Here is a 17,459-nt window from a genome sequence, read left to right on the forward strand (position 1 = left end):
AGGGCTATAGCCAGAGGCGCTTTCTTCTGTTTTCCAAATGATTGTTTCTTAGTTTACGCTGGCCATGATATTCGGCACGGTGTTGTCGTGTTAAGATAAGAAAGAAGACCATATCTGACATGTGTGAAGCTTTTAGCAGACAGATGCAGAGGCAGAAGGAGGAGGAGGAGGCGGGTCTGTTGTGCAGACAGGTCAGGTGCATCGTGCATGTACATAATATCTTCGGCATGCAGACAGAGGATCGATCCCTTCTCTACATTGCGCGTCCGAATTAATTCCTAGAAGAACTGAACCTGTTCTACCACTTCACAAGTGCACTGGTTAAATTGTATCGTCAGCTGTGGTCCCGAGCAGTAGTTCATTCCCTTTATATACCCACGACGAGTAGGCTACACACAGCAAAGACTCTCCATCCCTCACAATCTTCTCGACCAAATCGCCTTTGCGGGTAAGTTTTGGTCAGTCTCACTCTCTCCAAGTTATTCCCAAGGCTACATAATGGTTGTCTCTCTAATCTCTCTGTCTATATAGCCATGTCAGATCAGGGGTACACAGTACAGTAGCATTGCTGTCATATGACCGTCTTGTGACCCAAAGCAGAAGTGGCTTTGCAATCTTCTTGAAAGATTATCTGAACTGATTATAATATTTAGCCTGTCTGTCACTCAAAAGAAGTTTATGGCTGGACCTGACCTGGAGCAGGAGCAGAGCAGAGGTGGGAAAGGTTGGATAGCCTGCCTTTTGATGACAATCAGACACAACATTTTGAGCAAGTTTGAGAATTCTGAGATCATTTCAGCCAATAAGAATTCATACAGTCAGTGCATTATGTCTTACATTTATGGCTATGGGTGATGAGTCTTGCATTTTCTGACATCGTCCTTGATAGAAATAACTTACTGACCAGGCTGAACATGCTAGTAAATCCTCAAAAGGTAACAAAGTAGATACAGTTCCACCCCAGGCTGGACAATACATTAATATTGAGACTAATGTCTAAAACTATTAAGTGGTTGTTTATCCTCCTTTTGCAGACATCAATTTTAATAGCTTACACAAATCCATATACATTGATGATGAATTTGTATTAGTTCTAACATAATATATGGCATGATAATGTAGGCTATAGTGCCAAAGGGCCAGATTACTTGAAGCTTTCCCTCAAATCTCCCGCTTGGGAAATAAAAGATGCCGGATTAAGAGAGGGAGGCGAAGGGCAGAGAACAGGGAAGCCTGTGGAAGGAGCCTGAGATTAGAGATTACGGGTCAGTGGGTTGTTTTCCGACCCAGATTCCTTTCTGGTGCAGTTAACTGATGGTGAACATAATGTAAAAACCTTTAGAGGGGAAATGATGGCTGACACGCCATTGACACCTGTGACAAATCGTATCCAGTTATAGTCTCCCTTCATAGAGAATCCAATCCATAGTGATTACTTTAATGTGTCGCTTCAGGTACACACATCAATGCATTTTTAGGCCACCACACCTGTGTTGAACACATGAACACAGCGTGTTCATGTGAAATTCAAGTTATTATATAAGAGTTATGAACACAATATTTTCGCTGTGAAGAATTATCCATCACCACCAATGCTTTTGCATTAGAAGGAATTTACCAAAAGTTAAAATGTTATTAAGAAGAGTTCTTGAAGATCACCAAAGCCTTGTATTTTATGTACATATTTATTATTATTTATTTTATCTACTACACTGCAAAATCATGTGTTAATTTAACTCTGAGAGTATAATAATTTACTCTTTACAGTCTCTGAGTGTCACTGAGTCTGAGTCACTCAGGATTTTTCAGTGTTTGCCAAAAATGCTCAATTGTGCAAAGGCCTCGTTTATCATTTATGAATATTTGTGTACAAAACAAATATTTCTCCACTGCCAGTTGAAGGGGGACATGAAGACAGATTTGGAGGCTCCGCCTGTTGCGTCACCTGGACTGGAGGGTTCGGCGATCCGGTGCCGAGATGTGTGCCGGTCCTACGGTAAACTGAAGATCATCAACAACCTCAACTTGACGGTGCCACAGGGCCACATGTGAGTGGGTCATACTATTGATATTGATAACTCGTCATTCTTGTGATTGTGAGATGTCTTTTTGTTTTGTTTTGCAAAACAAACAAATCCCTAAGGAGTAAGGAGTAATCCTTACTCCTTAGGGATTTGTTTGTTTTGCAGCTCTGTCCAGGTGATGTGCTGCAATGCACACCACTGTCTTGGCCAGTGTTTCCCAGAGAATAGGTTCTCAGCATAGAAAATGGAAATGTGACTGTCAACACAGTCATGCCTTTGTCATTGAGCCTTCACTTCTCAAAAAACAAATGACATTGCAGTGCTTCTTTCATTTTGTTGTTCGTTTTGGAGATCTGGGAGTTGTGGTTTTGCCTACAGTTTTGTCTCATGGCGCTCTCTCTCCCTCTCTGGTCTTTCGTTCCATTGAATGTGCACACACACACACACACACACACCATCATAGCCATGGAAAATACCATTTCCTCAAGGAATCAGAAAAATGTCCCAATAAGACATTGTTTGTCTGGTTTTACCATCCAGACAAACCCCCAGGTTCTCATGTGGAGTAAAGTGTGTGTGTGTGTGTGTGTGTGTGTGTGTGTGTGTGTGTGTGTGTGTGTGTGTGTGTGTGTGTGTGTGTGTGTGTGTGTGTGTGTGTGCGCACACGTGTGCGTGTGCGTGTGTGTTACAGTATGAGGGTGATTTATGCGCAGTGGCATTTCACAGATTTCACTTCTGTCACGGTGTCACAATCACACATACCTACACATACCTACAGGCCCAGGTCTGAACAACAACAAGATAAAATGAAACAAGCCCCTCGGGCAACTGTGAGTTAGCGAAACAAAATAAAGCCTGAAGCGGTGGTTTAGATTTTATACGTTAATCTATTAAGCATTCAGCTGACTGTTACAACAACAAAACAATGCGACGCCAACCAAGGTTACCATCCCAAGAGAGAGGGTATTGGGTAATAATGCCAACCTGAGTTTTAATTTAAGTAGTCTCTCTTTGAATCTGTGTCTCTCTGACTCACACGTACACACACACACGCGTGCGTGCACGCATGCACACACACACACACACACACACACACACACACACACACACACACATACAAAAAGTGATGTGAAACCTTCTCATTCTCAGATGAAGGTTTCTATGTTTTGGTACATTTTCATAATTGTTCTCTGTTCTCTCTCTGTCCTTCTCTCTCTCTCTCTCCCTCCCTCTCTCTCTCTCTCTCTCTCTCTCTCTCTCTCTCTCTCTCTCTCTCCACTATTCTTCACCATGACCCCACCCTGCATCATCTGCCTAAGTGCTTCACCACATCCTAGACGTAGGGTATCTAACTACTTTGTCACTGGATGCGAGCATATACAATTACATGAGGTGTTTACCCACCTCCAACATCTGCTTAGCACTTTCCATAAGCACCTGTTTTACGCATACTCTTTTTTTATAATTCAAATGTTTTTTATTTTTTATTCTTAATACAAAAAGTGGTAATGGGTGGTACAGTGCAGCACAACAACAGTGACAAATATATATACAGTCAGTCCAAGATAATACAAAAATAAAAATACAAAAGAAATAAAAGTAGGAACCTCTTCATATCTTCAAATAAGTGTCATATACGTTAGAAAACTATCCCATATCTCTTTCATCTTTCCCATACCATTCACTCTTCCCAGCATGTACTCATACGATGTCGATGTGATTTTGATCATCTCCTCGTTCCACTCTTTAAAAACAGGGGTTCTTGGGGCTTTCCAGTTCCGCAGCAGGATTCTGGCTGCTGTGATGTTTTACGCATACTCAAACCTTTATATCTCTGTTGCTCACCAAAAAATAGCTCCAAACCTTTGAGCTTGTAGATTGGGTATTACAACAAAGTGTACAGTATAAAGCCCTTCACTGTGTCCTTGTCTGCCCACTGGGACCGCAGTCTGTAAGAATTGTAGATATGAACATGATAGCCTATTTTGCTTCAGAGCTCAGGAATTTAGCTGCGTTTCTTATCTTATCCATGAAGGGCAAGGGCTCAGTGTTACAACATCCTGACAACCTAGAGGTGTGTATTGTTGACCCTCAAAATTACACACTGCAGCATCAATGTATTACATTATATTATGCATAGAAAGGCCGGGCGATATTAGGAAAAGCTTCGATATTCGATAACGTTGTGAATACCTCGATATTGATATTACTCACGATATTAGTCAAAACAATTGCATTATATATTTTTTTTGTTTTTTTTTCTGCTTTAAGTCCACTGCCTGCCTAACCCAGATAATGAATAGCATATCCATGCATGCACACTGCACAGTACACATAGAGAAAATAAATTAAATGCTTTATTTCTATTTTCCAACAATGGTTTTATTGAAATAACCACACCTGGTCACAGATGGACTTTTTTGCATGTGCTACGTGCATGCATAGTGTGTCTGCTAATTAATTTGACACTTACACCAATACCTCATTTCAAGCCGTCTTCGTCGATATGTATACCTTGCATGTTGATAACTCGATATCGATACATTTTTGATATATTGCCCAGCCTTAAGAAAGATGCATCAGCTGTGATATCCACCGTGTTAAGTGACACGGAAGTAGGGTCATTATTTATATGTATTTATTCTTTCACATCTGTAATCCAGGAAGTGAAACAAGGAAGTGAAACAAGCTCAGTTTGTTGATATGCTATTTTCTCCTTGCTGCTTTCCCCACAATACGGATGCTGCAGTTACAGTGGTTAAAAATATTTGTATTGTTTTTGTTTAACCACTTAATCCTTTTATCTTCTTTTTGGCAGCTATGGTCTGCTGGGCCCGAGCGGATGTGGAAAGACGACACTGCTGAAATGCATTGTGGGAACTCTGAAGATCTCACGGGGTCACATCAGTGTGTTGGGGAAGCCGCCTGGATTTCCAGGTCATCAGGTGCCAGGGAAGATGGTGGGATACATGCCACAAGTAAGCAACACATATTAACTAACAAATCTGCTTCCACCTGGCTCTGAATTACTTGTTACATTACCTACACTACAGCGTGCTGCAGAATCCTGAGTGTTAAAGGGCCACTTCACCAAATTTCAACCTTTGGACCTCACTAATGCTCTTCATAAGATGGTAACACTTCTGTCTATTTGGTCTGTGGAAAGTTCAGAAACCTGGCTGCCAGTGGCATAAATAAATACATAATAATACAAATAAAAAAGTTGACCCTGATCCACTATTGGCTATGTTTGGACATGTTACCTTCAATCCTTCTATTAAATCATCCGAAGGCCGAGCGATCTCCCTTTGCACATTGTTGGCTAAACGTCTAATTTTACAACAATGGAAATCTGAATCTAGCCCTTCATTCAAGCAATGGCTCAGAGACCTGGGCAACGTGCTCCATATGGAGAGAATTCGGTACTCAATTATTAAGAAGGACGATCTCTTTATGAAAATATGGCAGCCTCTGCTGGATAGGTGGTCAGTCTCCTGTGACAGAGCCCGTGACCGGGGGTGTCCCCTCAAATGCCTGAGAACAGTCTGGGTTTTATTTCCCTGAATCCCGCTTATATTATTAGCTAAGGTTTTCTTTCCTGGATGCTGTCAACAACTACTTTTACTTTTATTGTTCTCTCTTTGGCTGATTTTTTTGTCTTTTTGTTTTGGTCTGTCTTTGTCTTTTTGTCTGTTTTTTCTTGTGTTTCCTATGTAAAAGGGGAAACTGACTTTTTGACCTGTGTTGTACTTTGCTACTTACCCCCAATAAAAACTATATTAAAATAAAAATAAAACAAATAAAAAAGTTGAAATCTTGTTTGAAATGACCAAACCTGCCCATTAATGTCAAGGGCTGAAGTGGCCCTTTAAAGTCCATGCTGCGTTGTTTATATCAGTGCCTCACCTAATAGGCATTGTACTACTGCCACCCTTTCGCAGATAATTGAACTGTTTTATATGTACACACTTTTACCAGGCCAAATGTAGGAGTAATTTAGTTGTTATTTCCATTTGGCTCATGTAAAGAAGTTGAGAAGAAGTTTCTCAGCCCTGTTTACAGTTGTAAACATGCTGCCTGGTACAGTAACAGCTTTCTAAAGTTGTCCATGGAGCAGACACATTAGAGCAATTTGTCACCAAGTACCTCGCTCAAGAGCTCCTCAATTTCAGTCTTTCTTGACACTGTGGACATACCGGTACTCTGTACTGGCTGGGCTTCCAAGAAACTTCCAAGATATGGAGCCTTCGAAAGAGAAATGAGTCTCTGCTATGCAAGAAATTCTAGGCATTGTGGTTTTCTAAACATTGTGGTTGATGACACACAGGGCCATCAAGTCTTATACAGGCATTGACACTAAGGCTTGCCCACCTGCCCCTGGCAGGTAAATAAAACCTTCGGGCAGGTGAAGTTTGCTTTCAGGTTGCCCGACCGGGCAAGTGCTCGTTTCAACCACCTATAAACACAACAAGACACATCTGCCCAAGCGCGCTCTGTCTTCAGGTCTGTGGAATGTAAAATAAGAGCACTGATTACCTATAATGTGCCGTTTTTACTGTTGCTACACTTAAAAATGTAAAATAACAAGTGTGAAACCATAGATATATTCAATCATAGCTATGTAGATATTTGGTATTTGGATTTGTAAGTACTGAGGTACAGTATGACATTTCTATCGCACAGCCCCAGAAAGTAAAGAAATATTAAGTGTTAAATTGAGCTGTAATTAAAATTGCACCTAGCATTTTATAATGGCCGATTTACTTTTCGGGCAAGTAGGCATGACCTTTGGGCAAGTAGAACATGACCTGTACTTGACCGACGGGCAAGTGCCTCTGAGATTTTAGTGTCAACCCCTGTTATAGATATCTTTTGGGCTTTTTCCTGCCTTTATTCATAGTCCACAGTGAATAGAGAATCAGGGAGTGACATTCAGCCATGGTCCGTCAGGCTCAGGAATTAAACTCAGGACTCACTCTCAGGCATCAGAGCCTGTTGTGGTACGCACCTTAACCAGTCAGGAAAAGGCATCCCTGTATCGTGTCTTACATTGGGTTTCAGTTTTCCTTTTCCTGTCCAACTGGATCGAGTGTCGATGGTAATACACATGGTTAATTCCAGTACATAATCCTAAGCATCATGCTAGTGCCAAGGGGAAGTGGTTTGTGACCTAGAACAGAAAGAGGTCTGTAAGGTGACACGTCACCTGTTCTCGGGGTGTGACTGATTTGCAGCTGTATCACAGTTAACTGTCCCCTTGGCTTGTGTTGCCTGTTTTTGTTATTTCAAGTATTTCCTTTCTAGGAGATACTTTCCTTTCTAGGAAATATTGGAAATGCTGATAACTGATGTTATTTGTTGATACCTTGTAGACATGATAAGACGTGATTTGTGACACAGATCTGAATGTTTCAAACACTCACCATACTCGGCCCACTCACAAAACTCCACTGTGGGTTCAATGCTGTATCTATCAATTCAAACTCCACCACTGTGTTGTGTAGGACCTGGCGCTGTACAACGAATTCACCATCAGCGACACTTTGACCTTCTTCGGCCGCATCCACGGCCTGACGTCCAAGGACACGCAGGCGCGCATCGACTTCCTCGTTGACTTCCTGGATCTACCTCAGAAGAACAGGCTCGTCCGAAATCTCAGGTAACGCACACACCTGGACTGAACATCCAACCTTATAGAGGTCCTGAAGGAGTGAGTTACATCTGGGTATGTACTGTAGTTGATGCTGTTGTTCACTGCAACTTAGTTGGACAGTGTCTTGTTGAGCAGTTTGAAACACATGATGTAGCTGTGATATGATGATGAAAGGAGCCCCAGCGTCTCTGATGTATGGATTGATGACTGCATGGACTGAAACAATATTTCTTTGTATTGTGTGCTGTGAATCATGTGTGGTAAGTGAGCCAGTGTTTTCCCAGGATGCTGACATACGGAGGCAGTGACCCATGGTCATTAGTGTTACTGTCAATTAAAGCCTCACACACACACAAGATACACACAAACTCGCTCTTCTCTTCTGTTGTCATGCTGGCATATTTCTGAAACCCAGTTTCCACAAAACGATCTAAATTATGTGGACATAACTCACAAACTGGGTTTCACTTTCCAAGAAGCTTACAACATAAGGAGCCTTCTAGAAATACAGAGAAACGTCGCTACTCATTTGTTCAAATGTCATGCCAGCTATGCAAGAAATTCTCGGCATTGTGGTTTCTAAACATTGTGGTTTCAGGTTATAAGCTGACATTTCACTTGACTAAACAGACTTTATCGATATGGCTTACACTGTTATCGTGTTCAGTGCTGCTGTTGCCTTTTGTCCAGGTGTGTCATGAGTTCACTTTCAATTCAATCAAATCAGGAAATAGAACCACAAAATGAAAGAGACGTTTTACCATGCATGTCAAATACAAACCCAGGATATGGCTAGTCACATGCATAGCACATGACCTGTTTGAGCTACCATGGCAGCCATACTCTACGTTTTGTTTCTGACAGAAATGTTTAATTCTGTGAGAATCATGATCAGACTTATTAACTTCAAACTTGGTGTCTTGGTTAATATCAGGGTTCTTACAATCATGTGAAAGTCAGTAAATTTGCAAATACAATTTCCTAGAAAGAATATTGTGCATCTTCAGGACCACTGTAGGGACTGTGGAATTACTGTGACGTTTCTGTGAAGTTGTCTGCCTCACATTCTCACCAGTGTTAAAACACATGTTTTTCAGTTGCTGATAGGGCCTGCAACTATTATTATTTTTATTTGAGAGACAGGTGTACAGCAGATACGTGCGACACAGCACGTAACAATTTTCCCACTCCCCCACCCACCGACAAACAAACAAAACAAGCGATTATTTTCTTAGCGATTATTCTGTTGATTACTTTTTTCATGAATCGAGTATATATTATCTATTGCGACCGTAGGTCGCACTTTACTATCAAAACCACCACAAAGTGTAAGTAACGTCCGTCCGTCCGTCCGTCCGTCCGTCCGTCCGTCCGTCCGTCCCTCCGTCTGTCTGTCAGTCTGTCTGTCTGTCACACCTCACACGTCACACTTTTTCCCTGCTTATATCTCCGCAACCGTTGCCCCGATCCATGCCAAATTTTGCACACACGTTCCTTGGCTGCCAAACTACAACCTCCAAGGACCCCCGGAGCTCCAGGGACCCCCAGGTCCCTGGGGGACCCCCAGATGTAAAAAATGACCAAATGCGCAAACATGACCAAATGACCACCCCAACGGGGCTGCTCACGGGGAATTCCCGGGGACCACCGACTCCTGGTGCTCCAGAACGGATGCAAAAGTGGTGGCGCCCCCAGTGGAGGACCCCCTACACTGCAGCTCACATAAAATGCCGTAACTCCGGCTAGGAGCGACCGGGACAGCCGGGGCCGGTACCTATTCGTCCGCCTTGCCGGCGCGGAGACCCCACCCCTCATTTCTCACATGGCCCTCTTCTAGCGCCACCATGAGGCCGATTCTTGCAAAACACATTTTTGGACACTGCTCCTACAATTTTCGCCCTAAAATCACGCAAATCGGTACACAGTATGTCTACACTCATCCCATCAACAATATCACTTACAGCAAACACCTTTTAAGCGGTGAAGGACACAGGTGGTGGGCGGAGCAGGGGGGAGAGGGGGGTGTGGTACATTATTGCATCATCTGCGGCTTGACCTCAAACCACAAAGGCTTTTGGGAAATTCTGATGACCGGTCAGGGGTCAGCAAAACCATGACCTGGGCTGGGCCTCTGATGGGAAGAGGGCCGCCTGACACACTGACTGGACTCTGTCTCAACTCTGTGAGGGCGTGGGAGCAGTGCTGCCAGATTTAGCAAGAGAGAAGTAAGAAAACCAGATCTACAAAAAAAACATTTTTACTACTTGAACCCTGTATACTATTAGAAAATAACTAATCTACAAGCTCACAACGTGTCACATTGCAATGTGTTGTGAGCTTGTACATTGGCTATTTAAAAAGATAATTGCGACCGTAGGTCGCATTTACTATCAAAACCTGCACAAAGTGTGAGTGAGTCCGTCAGTCCGTCCGTCAGTCTGTCTGTCACACCTCACACGTCACACTTTTTCCCTGCTTATATCTCCGCAACCGTTGCCCCGATCCATGCCAAATTTTGCACACACGTTCCTTGGCTGCCAAACTACAACCTCCAAGGACCCCCAGAGCTCCAGGGACCCCCAGGTCCCTGGGGGACCCCCAGATGTAAAAAATGACCAAATGCGCAAACATGACCAAATGACCACCCCAACGGGGCTGCTCACGGGGAATTCCCGGGGACCACCGACTCCTGGTGCTCCAGAACGGATGCAAAAGTGGTGGCGCCCCCAGTGGAGGACCCCCTACACTGCAGCTCACATAAAATGCCGTAACTCCGGCTAGGAGCGACCGGGACAGCCGGGGCCGGTACCTATTCGTCCGCCTTGCCGACGCGGAGACCCCACCCCTCATTTCTCACATGGCCCTCTTCTAGCGCCACCATGAGGCCGATTCTTGCAAAACACATTTTTGGACACTGCTCCTACAATTTTCGCCCTAAAATCACGCAAATCGGTACACAGTATGTCTACACTCATCCCATCAACATGAATCTGTCCCATATAGCGCCACCTCCAGGCCGATTTTTAAAAACACATTTTTGGACACTGCTCCTACAGATTTTGCCCTAAAATCACGAAAATCACTACACAGTATGTCTACACTCATGTCATCAACATGGATCAGGAAGATTTTGGCAAAACACATTTTTGCCCTATTTGCGGAGATAAGTGACCTACGGTCGCTTATCTCCCGATTAGGGAGCCTTACTGGTATATATATATATATATATATATATATATATATATATATATATATATATATATATATATATATTCAAGTTTACATTAGTGAACTTGTAGTTTTGCTATTAACGCTATTTCTTTATTTTAAAGGAAAAAAAAGCCCCCCAAAATTGTTATTAACACATATGGTGCCAACCCCGAGTTTCCCGAGTTTGTTTTCAAATAGACCGCTGTGCCAACCCCGAGTTTCCCGAGTTTGGCCTTAATTACTTAATTAGGTTAATTACACTCTCACCCATCTTGTTACAAAGTTTGTTGCTTCTGTGATAAAAAATAAGTCAGAAATCACATATTCAACAAGTAATGTGACCAAAAACAAAGACAAATGCTTCCCATGAACCACAATATTGCTAAACCATGGCTCAAATGGCTCAAATATGAAATTCATAATAACTCGCTATGACGAAATGCTTTTCAGTGCGTCCAGGCCATAGAGTATATATAAAAGGTCCAGGCTAGTCAATTTCACCTTTATTACACACGATGGCGCCATTGTCAGATTAGTGTACCCCCTGCCAGTGGTGCAGTGGTGATTCAATGTTTGGGGGGTCGCGAACGTCGCTCAACACCTACTATACAGGTCTATTGATATGCCAATAGGCTCGTTTCTTTGTTAAAACAGTTGTCGAGGTGTGAACTTGGGGGGGTGCGAGACCCCGGCTCAAAAAAGATATGGGTCGTCGGGGGCGCGCGACCCAAGACCACAGCAACACTGCCCCCTGCTGAAGTGAAACCAATGGACTGAAGCAAGCCAGCCAGGGTGTGTGTTTGTGACACACTATCTACTTGTGTTGTGATCATCACCCACCAACAACTCTAGTCTGCCTGCCTATCGTTACATTATTCTGCAGCTTCATCATCACATCAAACAAACGAGTGGGTCGCTGTAATTTCTACTTCACCATCAAAGATGGCGACGCTGCGCTACAACAGCAGCGGGACTATCCATTTTACTCATCATCATCATGATCACCGTTTGAGCGCTGCTCAATCAACTCCAACGGTGCAGACTGCTCCAAACGGCAAACGGTGATAGTTCGCTGGGTAAGTGGCTCAAACGTGCTGGCTGCGGTGCCGCCGCCGCGTCGCCGGGCCGGTTCTCCCCGTCCCCGATCAACTCCAAACGGGCAGTCTTCTCCAAGCGGCGTCGCGGTGCCGGGCCGGTTCGGTTCTCTAGACGCCGATCAACTCCAAGCGGGCAGGCTCTTCCAAACGGTGACGCGGAGCCGGGCCGGTTCGGTTCCAAACGCCGTGATACGGCTCCTTCGCAGGTCGCCGTCAAGTCGTCCTGGTCAACGTACCACGATGTCCCGATCACGCACCGTGATGTCCCGGTCCTCACGCTGCTTAGCCGTCGGCCGGACCGATTGTCCGCACGCCGTGATGTCCTGGTTCCTCCTGGTCCACTCCAAACGATTGTGGTTCATCATCACCTCAGTAACCTTACCTCAGTAACTAAAAACCTGCCCACGCTAGCCGGAACAGCGGCCCGTCGGGATAGTGAGCGGACCCCCACAAGAATTAGTCGGTCGCGGTGACAAACAACATATTCTTCATCATCATCATCATCATCATCATCATCACAACACACTCTAGTCTATCACGGGCTGCTGTGAATGTCCTGTTAGTGGGTCACTGTGACAAAAAAACGTGTTCTATTTCATTACAACAATGTCACCTCCTTCAAAGACGGTGGCGCTAACAACAGCAGCTGGTCGCGGTGGTGCGCGGAACCAGTCGCTAACGCGAGTCCATTCAGCTCTCAGAAGTCGCAGTCTAAAACAGCCGATCTACAAGCACACAACGCCAGCCGATCTACAAGCACACAACGCCTCGCATGGGGAGGCGTTGTGTAGTCCCCTGACTGACTCGGTGAAGAGTGGAAACCACAGCGAGATCGAAGGCACACATCCCATTCCCAGAGACCCAGACCACAACTTTCCAGTGAGTTTGTATTTTATATATATATAGCCTATATAATCGTCAGATGAATCAATTTATTTTTTATAATCTAAATCGCTCTGGGTAGGATAAATGTGTCTGCTAAAACTTTTAGGCTAAAGGTGTAAATTGATTTGTGTTTTTTTTCCTCCCATCTGGGAGGGGGAGAGAGAGAGAGGGCTGGAGGGATAGATAAATGTGTTTATTGTGTGTGTGTGTGTGTGTGTGTGTGTGTGTGTGTGTGTGTGTGTGTGTGTGTGTGTGTGTGTGTGTGTGTGTGTGTGTGTGAGAGAGAGAGAAAGAAAGAAAGAAAGGGAGGGAGGATAAAGCTCCATTGAATTGACTGTGTGATTGATTGTGTGAGAGAGGGTTAGAGAGAAATGTATTGTGTGTGTGTGTGTGTGTGTGTGTGTGTGTGTGTGTGTGTGTGTGTGTGTGTGTGTGTGTGTGTGTGTGTGTGTGTGTGTGTGTGTGTGTGTGTGTGTGAGAGTGAGTGAGAGAGTGAGAATGTATTGTGTGTGAGAGAAAGAGGAAGGAGGAAGAGAGAGAGAGAAAAAGTATTTATTGTTGTGTGTGTGTGTGAGAGAGAGAGGGAGGGGAGAGAGAAATAGTGTGTGTGTGTGTGTGTGCGTGCGTGCGTGCGTGCGTGTGTGTGAGACACATTGTATTGTATTGTAAATGGATTTTATTTTTCTATATTTATAGGTAGTGGTTCGTGCAGAGGAGCCTGCTGACTTCCCTTTGGAGAACTGAAAACTTTCCTTGGCCTGCCTGCTGTTTCTGACCGGCCTCATCTCAACTCACACGTGCACGCACGCAGCCTCTGAACTGTGAACATGCACATGCACACGCACACGAGCATGCATGCAGACTCTGAACTGTGAACGTGCACACGTACAGGCGCACGCATGCACGCGCGCAGACACACAATGTGAGAAACAATGTGAACAAGCCAGAGAAACACTGAACTAGCAAGAATACACTTGATTGAAAACGGTAAAGAAACAAAATAAAAAACACTTATTTGTCTTATTCTTTTGTATTTCTTTGAAGGAAAAATACTGTAAATACAATATTGAAGTCATTGAAATCAAAGCTAAAAAGATCAAGTGAGTTTTCAGCCTGATACAGTATCATTCACTAAAAGCTGTTTTTCTCAAAACAAGGTCTAAAAAGGGGTCATTTTTGGCCGTTTTTTTTTTTTTGTCTGGCCTATAAATACAGAAGCGAACATCGTAGAAACATGGTTCTTGGACCGGGTGAAACTAGAGAATCTCCTCTTTCATTCGATGTGTTGTGTGATTTTGTCACGATAAAACTGAATGCGGAGGCTGTCTTCGAAGTTGGTCAAAAACATGGCAAGAGCACAGTACAGACAGAAATAAGCCATGGCAACAGATGTGTTAAGAAAACAACTATATAATCAATTAATCGATTACATTGATTAGCTCAATTAAGTGTTGCACCCCTAGTGGCAAGCCTTTTTGTTATGAACCTTAAGCTAAACGTTGAGGAAAATATATGCCTGTCAATATATGCCTCATCAGCAAAAATCTGTGAAACATGGCAGTTATGTATTGAATGGTGATGATCAGCCTTAAATCCTCATGGTGAGCCACAGAGTGCTGTTCAGGCAGTCCTCTCTGCTCACAAAGGCCTTTCTGTTCCCACTGAGAGTTATTATGCCCCAGTCTAGGGGTGGCTGAGACACGACATGAATACCTTCCTCAGCTTCCTGCCTTCCCCAAGTCCCAAGTAGCCATACGAACAGAGGGTGTAACTCGCAGCAAGAATCAAGTATTTATTTACAAAAAAAATTATGTAATAAAATAGTAATAGCAATGAATAAAGTGAATAACATAAAGGTTGAAAATCAAGTGATAGGCTGAAGATGACAACCAAACAACTAAACGAACAATCGAAGTGTGGTGGTGTTGTTGTCAGGCAGGTTCATCTTGCCGCTTTCGCCTCTGTTTTCTTCGGTCATAGCCTCTGGGTGGATGGCTGACCCTGCTTTTTTTTTTTTTACTTGTGTTTGTTTCTTTTGTGGTGTGAATGTCTGTACTGTACATGCATCTATGGACATGCACAATAAGAACACCTGCAATACCTTACCTTCATTGTGTGTGTGTGTGTGTGTGTGTGTGTGTGTGTGTGTGTGTGTGTGTGTGTGTGTGTGTGTGTGTGTGTGTGTGTGTGTGTGTGTGTGTGTGTGTGTGTTCCACAGTGGGGGTCAGAGACGGAGGGTTTCTCTGGGAGCAGCCTTGCTACAAAATCCACAGCTACTCATTCTTGATGAGCCCACGGTGGGAGTGGACCCTGTGCTCAGGTCTAAGTATGTACACACGCACGCACGCACGCACGCACGCACGCACGCACGCACGCACGCACACACACACACACACACACACACACACGCACACACGCGCACACACACACACACACACACACACACACACACACACACACACAGTTGATCATCACACACAGTCAATCAAGTCGATTTGTCCTACTCTTTGAACCAATTCTGCATTATGTGTCCTTACAATAATTATTATAAATCATATAATCCTTAATGCTTACTTATATCCTGCACGTCTCAGACATAAAAGCAGCATTTTGATCCAATCCCTTTGAGTCAGGACCACAGTGGAACAAAGCCCGGTCAAATGACCTGCTTGGCTGCTTAATACTTTTGACTTTGGCTAATGTCATTACAGGGAGGGCTGACTATAATTTGTTACTTTGGGTCTTGCTCCTTTATCCTTTCCACAAATGCTCTTGTGGGCCAGTTACAGATACAGAGTAACAGGATTCGTCGCAGCCAGTATAGACAATTCTAGATGAATATTTCATATCCAGCAATTCACATTCTAACACTCACAAATCGGCATATAAATGGCATTTTGAACCCTGTACTGTATTTCTGTGTTTGTAGGATCTGGCAGCATCTGGTGGAGATTGTAAAGACAGGAAAGGTGTCTGTCATCATCACCACTCATTACATAGAGGAGGCCAGGCAAGCCAATGTGGTGAGCTGATAAAGACTGCACACTAGTTGACCCACACACTTGTGTCACTTACTTGCACACATTCATAAGAAACCATGTAGACTTATGCCTAATTTATACATTGTTGTACGACTGTGTTACTTGCCGAAAACAACTGCTAGATATATTTGTCGTGGTTATGCTGAAGTCAAACCCTCTATCAAAGCATCCTGTCTATGTCTGTCTCTCTGTGTATGCAGCCAGTAAGCCAAGGAAGCACCTACAGTATATGTATAATGTATGTTCAAATGTTTTGTTGAAAATAAATTGAGTGACGCAGTCGTATGTCAATGTATAATTTAGGCTTAAATCAGAATCACAATCAACTTCATTGTCACTCCACAGATTTACAGAAGTAAAAAAGTGCAAGTTCCCATCGTATCACACACTCTCACAGACTCCTTATCTCCCACACACAAAAAACAAACACACACACACCCCCACGGTCAACACAACTATGCATCACATCCATATTAGTATTTCTCATTGGGCAGCTTTGAGGTCCCCTACAAACAATGGGTCATTTGTCAACTTCCCCATGTCAATGTTTATTAGATGTGACATTCTGGACAAAGACTCAATCTGAGTCACACCGAAAGAGATAGAGATGGAATACTGCTACAGTAAATGCTTTGTGTGGACAACTCACTGCTGTGCATATTTTTGGGCACCGATGAAACATTATTTTAGATGACTCAGAGGCAGTATAACTAATTGTCTCTTTCATTTAATAAAGCATGCTGACTGGTCTATTTTAACTTAGTTTAGGTTCAGAAAAGTAAAAAACTAAAGAAAAGAAAAGAACAACAATGTTGTGTATCACCAAAGACTGACACCATGTAGAGAAATATTTGCAACTTGCACTGACACCCACCATGGTACCACTTAACAATACTAGTGGAGTGCATTAGTTGAGCCATGTGGCTCATGCCTCATGGCCTGTCATTTGGGATCTGGTAGTGTGTTTGGTTTGGTGTTTTCAGCAACCCCTGTGGACGGTTTTGCAAACAGAGTAACTGTGTGGCTCAAGTAAATTGAAGACAAGAGTCAATAAAAGACATGTTACAGACTATGTATCTATCAATATTATAGCCAAATTAATGAAATTATACATGACTTTACAGATGTACATTCAGCAGAAAGTTTTGTAGCTTAGTAGCTGCCTTAACATACTTTAACATACGTTGGATTCCACATTCTTTCAGTAGTAATCTCCTTCCTAGATGATTTAGTTTGCCTAACTGCTTTATGTTTTAAACCCACTAACGACTGTATTATTACATTATTTTGAAGATTAGGCCTCTCTGAGCCGCAATTGTTTTTTCAGAAAATCATTCAAGTCATTGATAAGTAAAACTGAAAAATCTTTAGAAAAATGTAGCCTCAAAACCTTTTTGTTTTGTTTTTAATTCTTAAATTGCAGTCATGTGCCCCATAACTGTCTACCAATGCAATTAAAACACATTTTGGGGTATTTTGCATAGTTAAATATAAGCCTGCATCAAGTTATTTACTTAGGAGTTAAGAATTACAGCACAGTAAGTGCTGT

General features: G+C 43.2%; 1 protein-coding gene across 1 annotated transcript in view; it reads left to right on the forward strand.

Annotated features, from left to right (window-relative positions):
* Positions 1 to 294: 294 nt before the first annotated feature.
* abch1 (ATP-binding cassette, sub-family H, member 1) overlaps positions 295 to 17,459 on the forward strand; it is a 48,039-nt gene continuing 30,874 nt past the window's right edge. The window contains exons 1-6 of the mRNA XM_080741053.1: positions 295 to 448; positions 1,897 to 2,048; positions 4,843 to 5,002; positions 7,529 to 7,683; positions 15,088 to 15,195; positions 15,799 to 15,892. Of these exons, the coding sequence (XP_080597179.1) occupies positions 1,909 to 2,048; positions 4,843 to 5,002; positions 7,529 to 7,683; positions 15,088 to 15,195; positions 15,799 to 15,892 (657 nt within the window). The 5' untranslated portion in view covers positions 295 to 448; positions 1,897 to 1,908. The remainder of the gene's footprint in view (positions 449 to 1,896; positions 2,049 to 4,842; positions 5,003 to 7,528; positions 7,684 to 15,087; positions 15,196 to 15,798; positions 15,893 to 17,459) is intronic.

Source organism: Nannobrachium achirus, assembly GCF_963921795.1.
Source record: "Nannobrachium achirus genome assembly, chromosome: 13".
NCBI lineage: Eukaryota > Metazoa > Chordata > Actinopteri > Myctophiformes > Myctophidae > Nannobrachium > Nannobrachium achirus.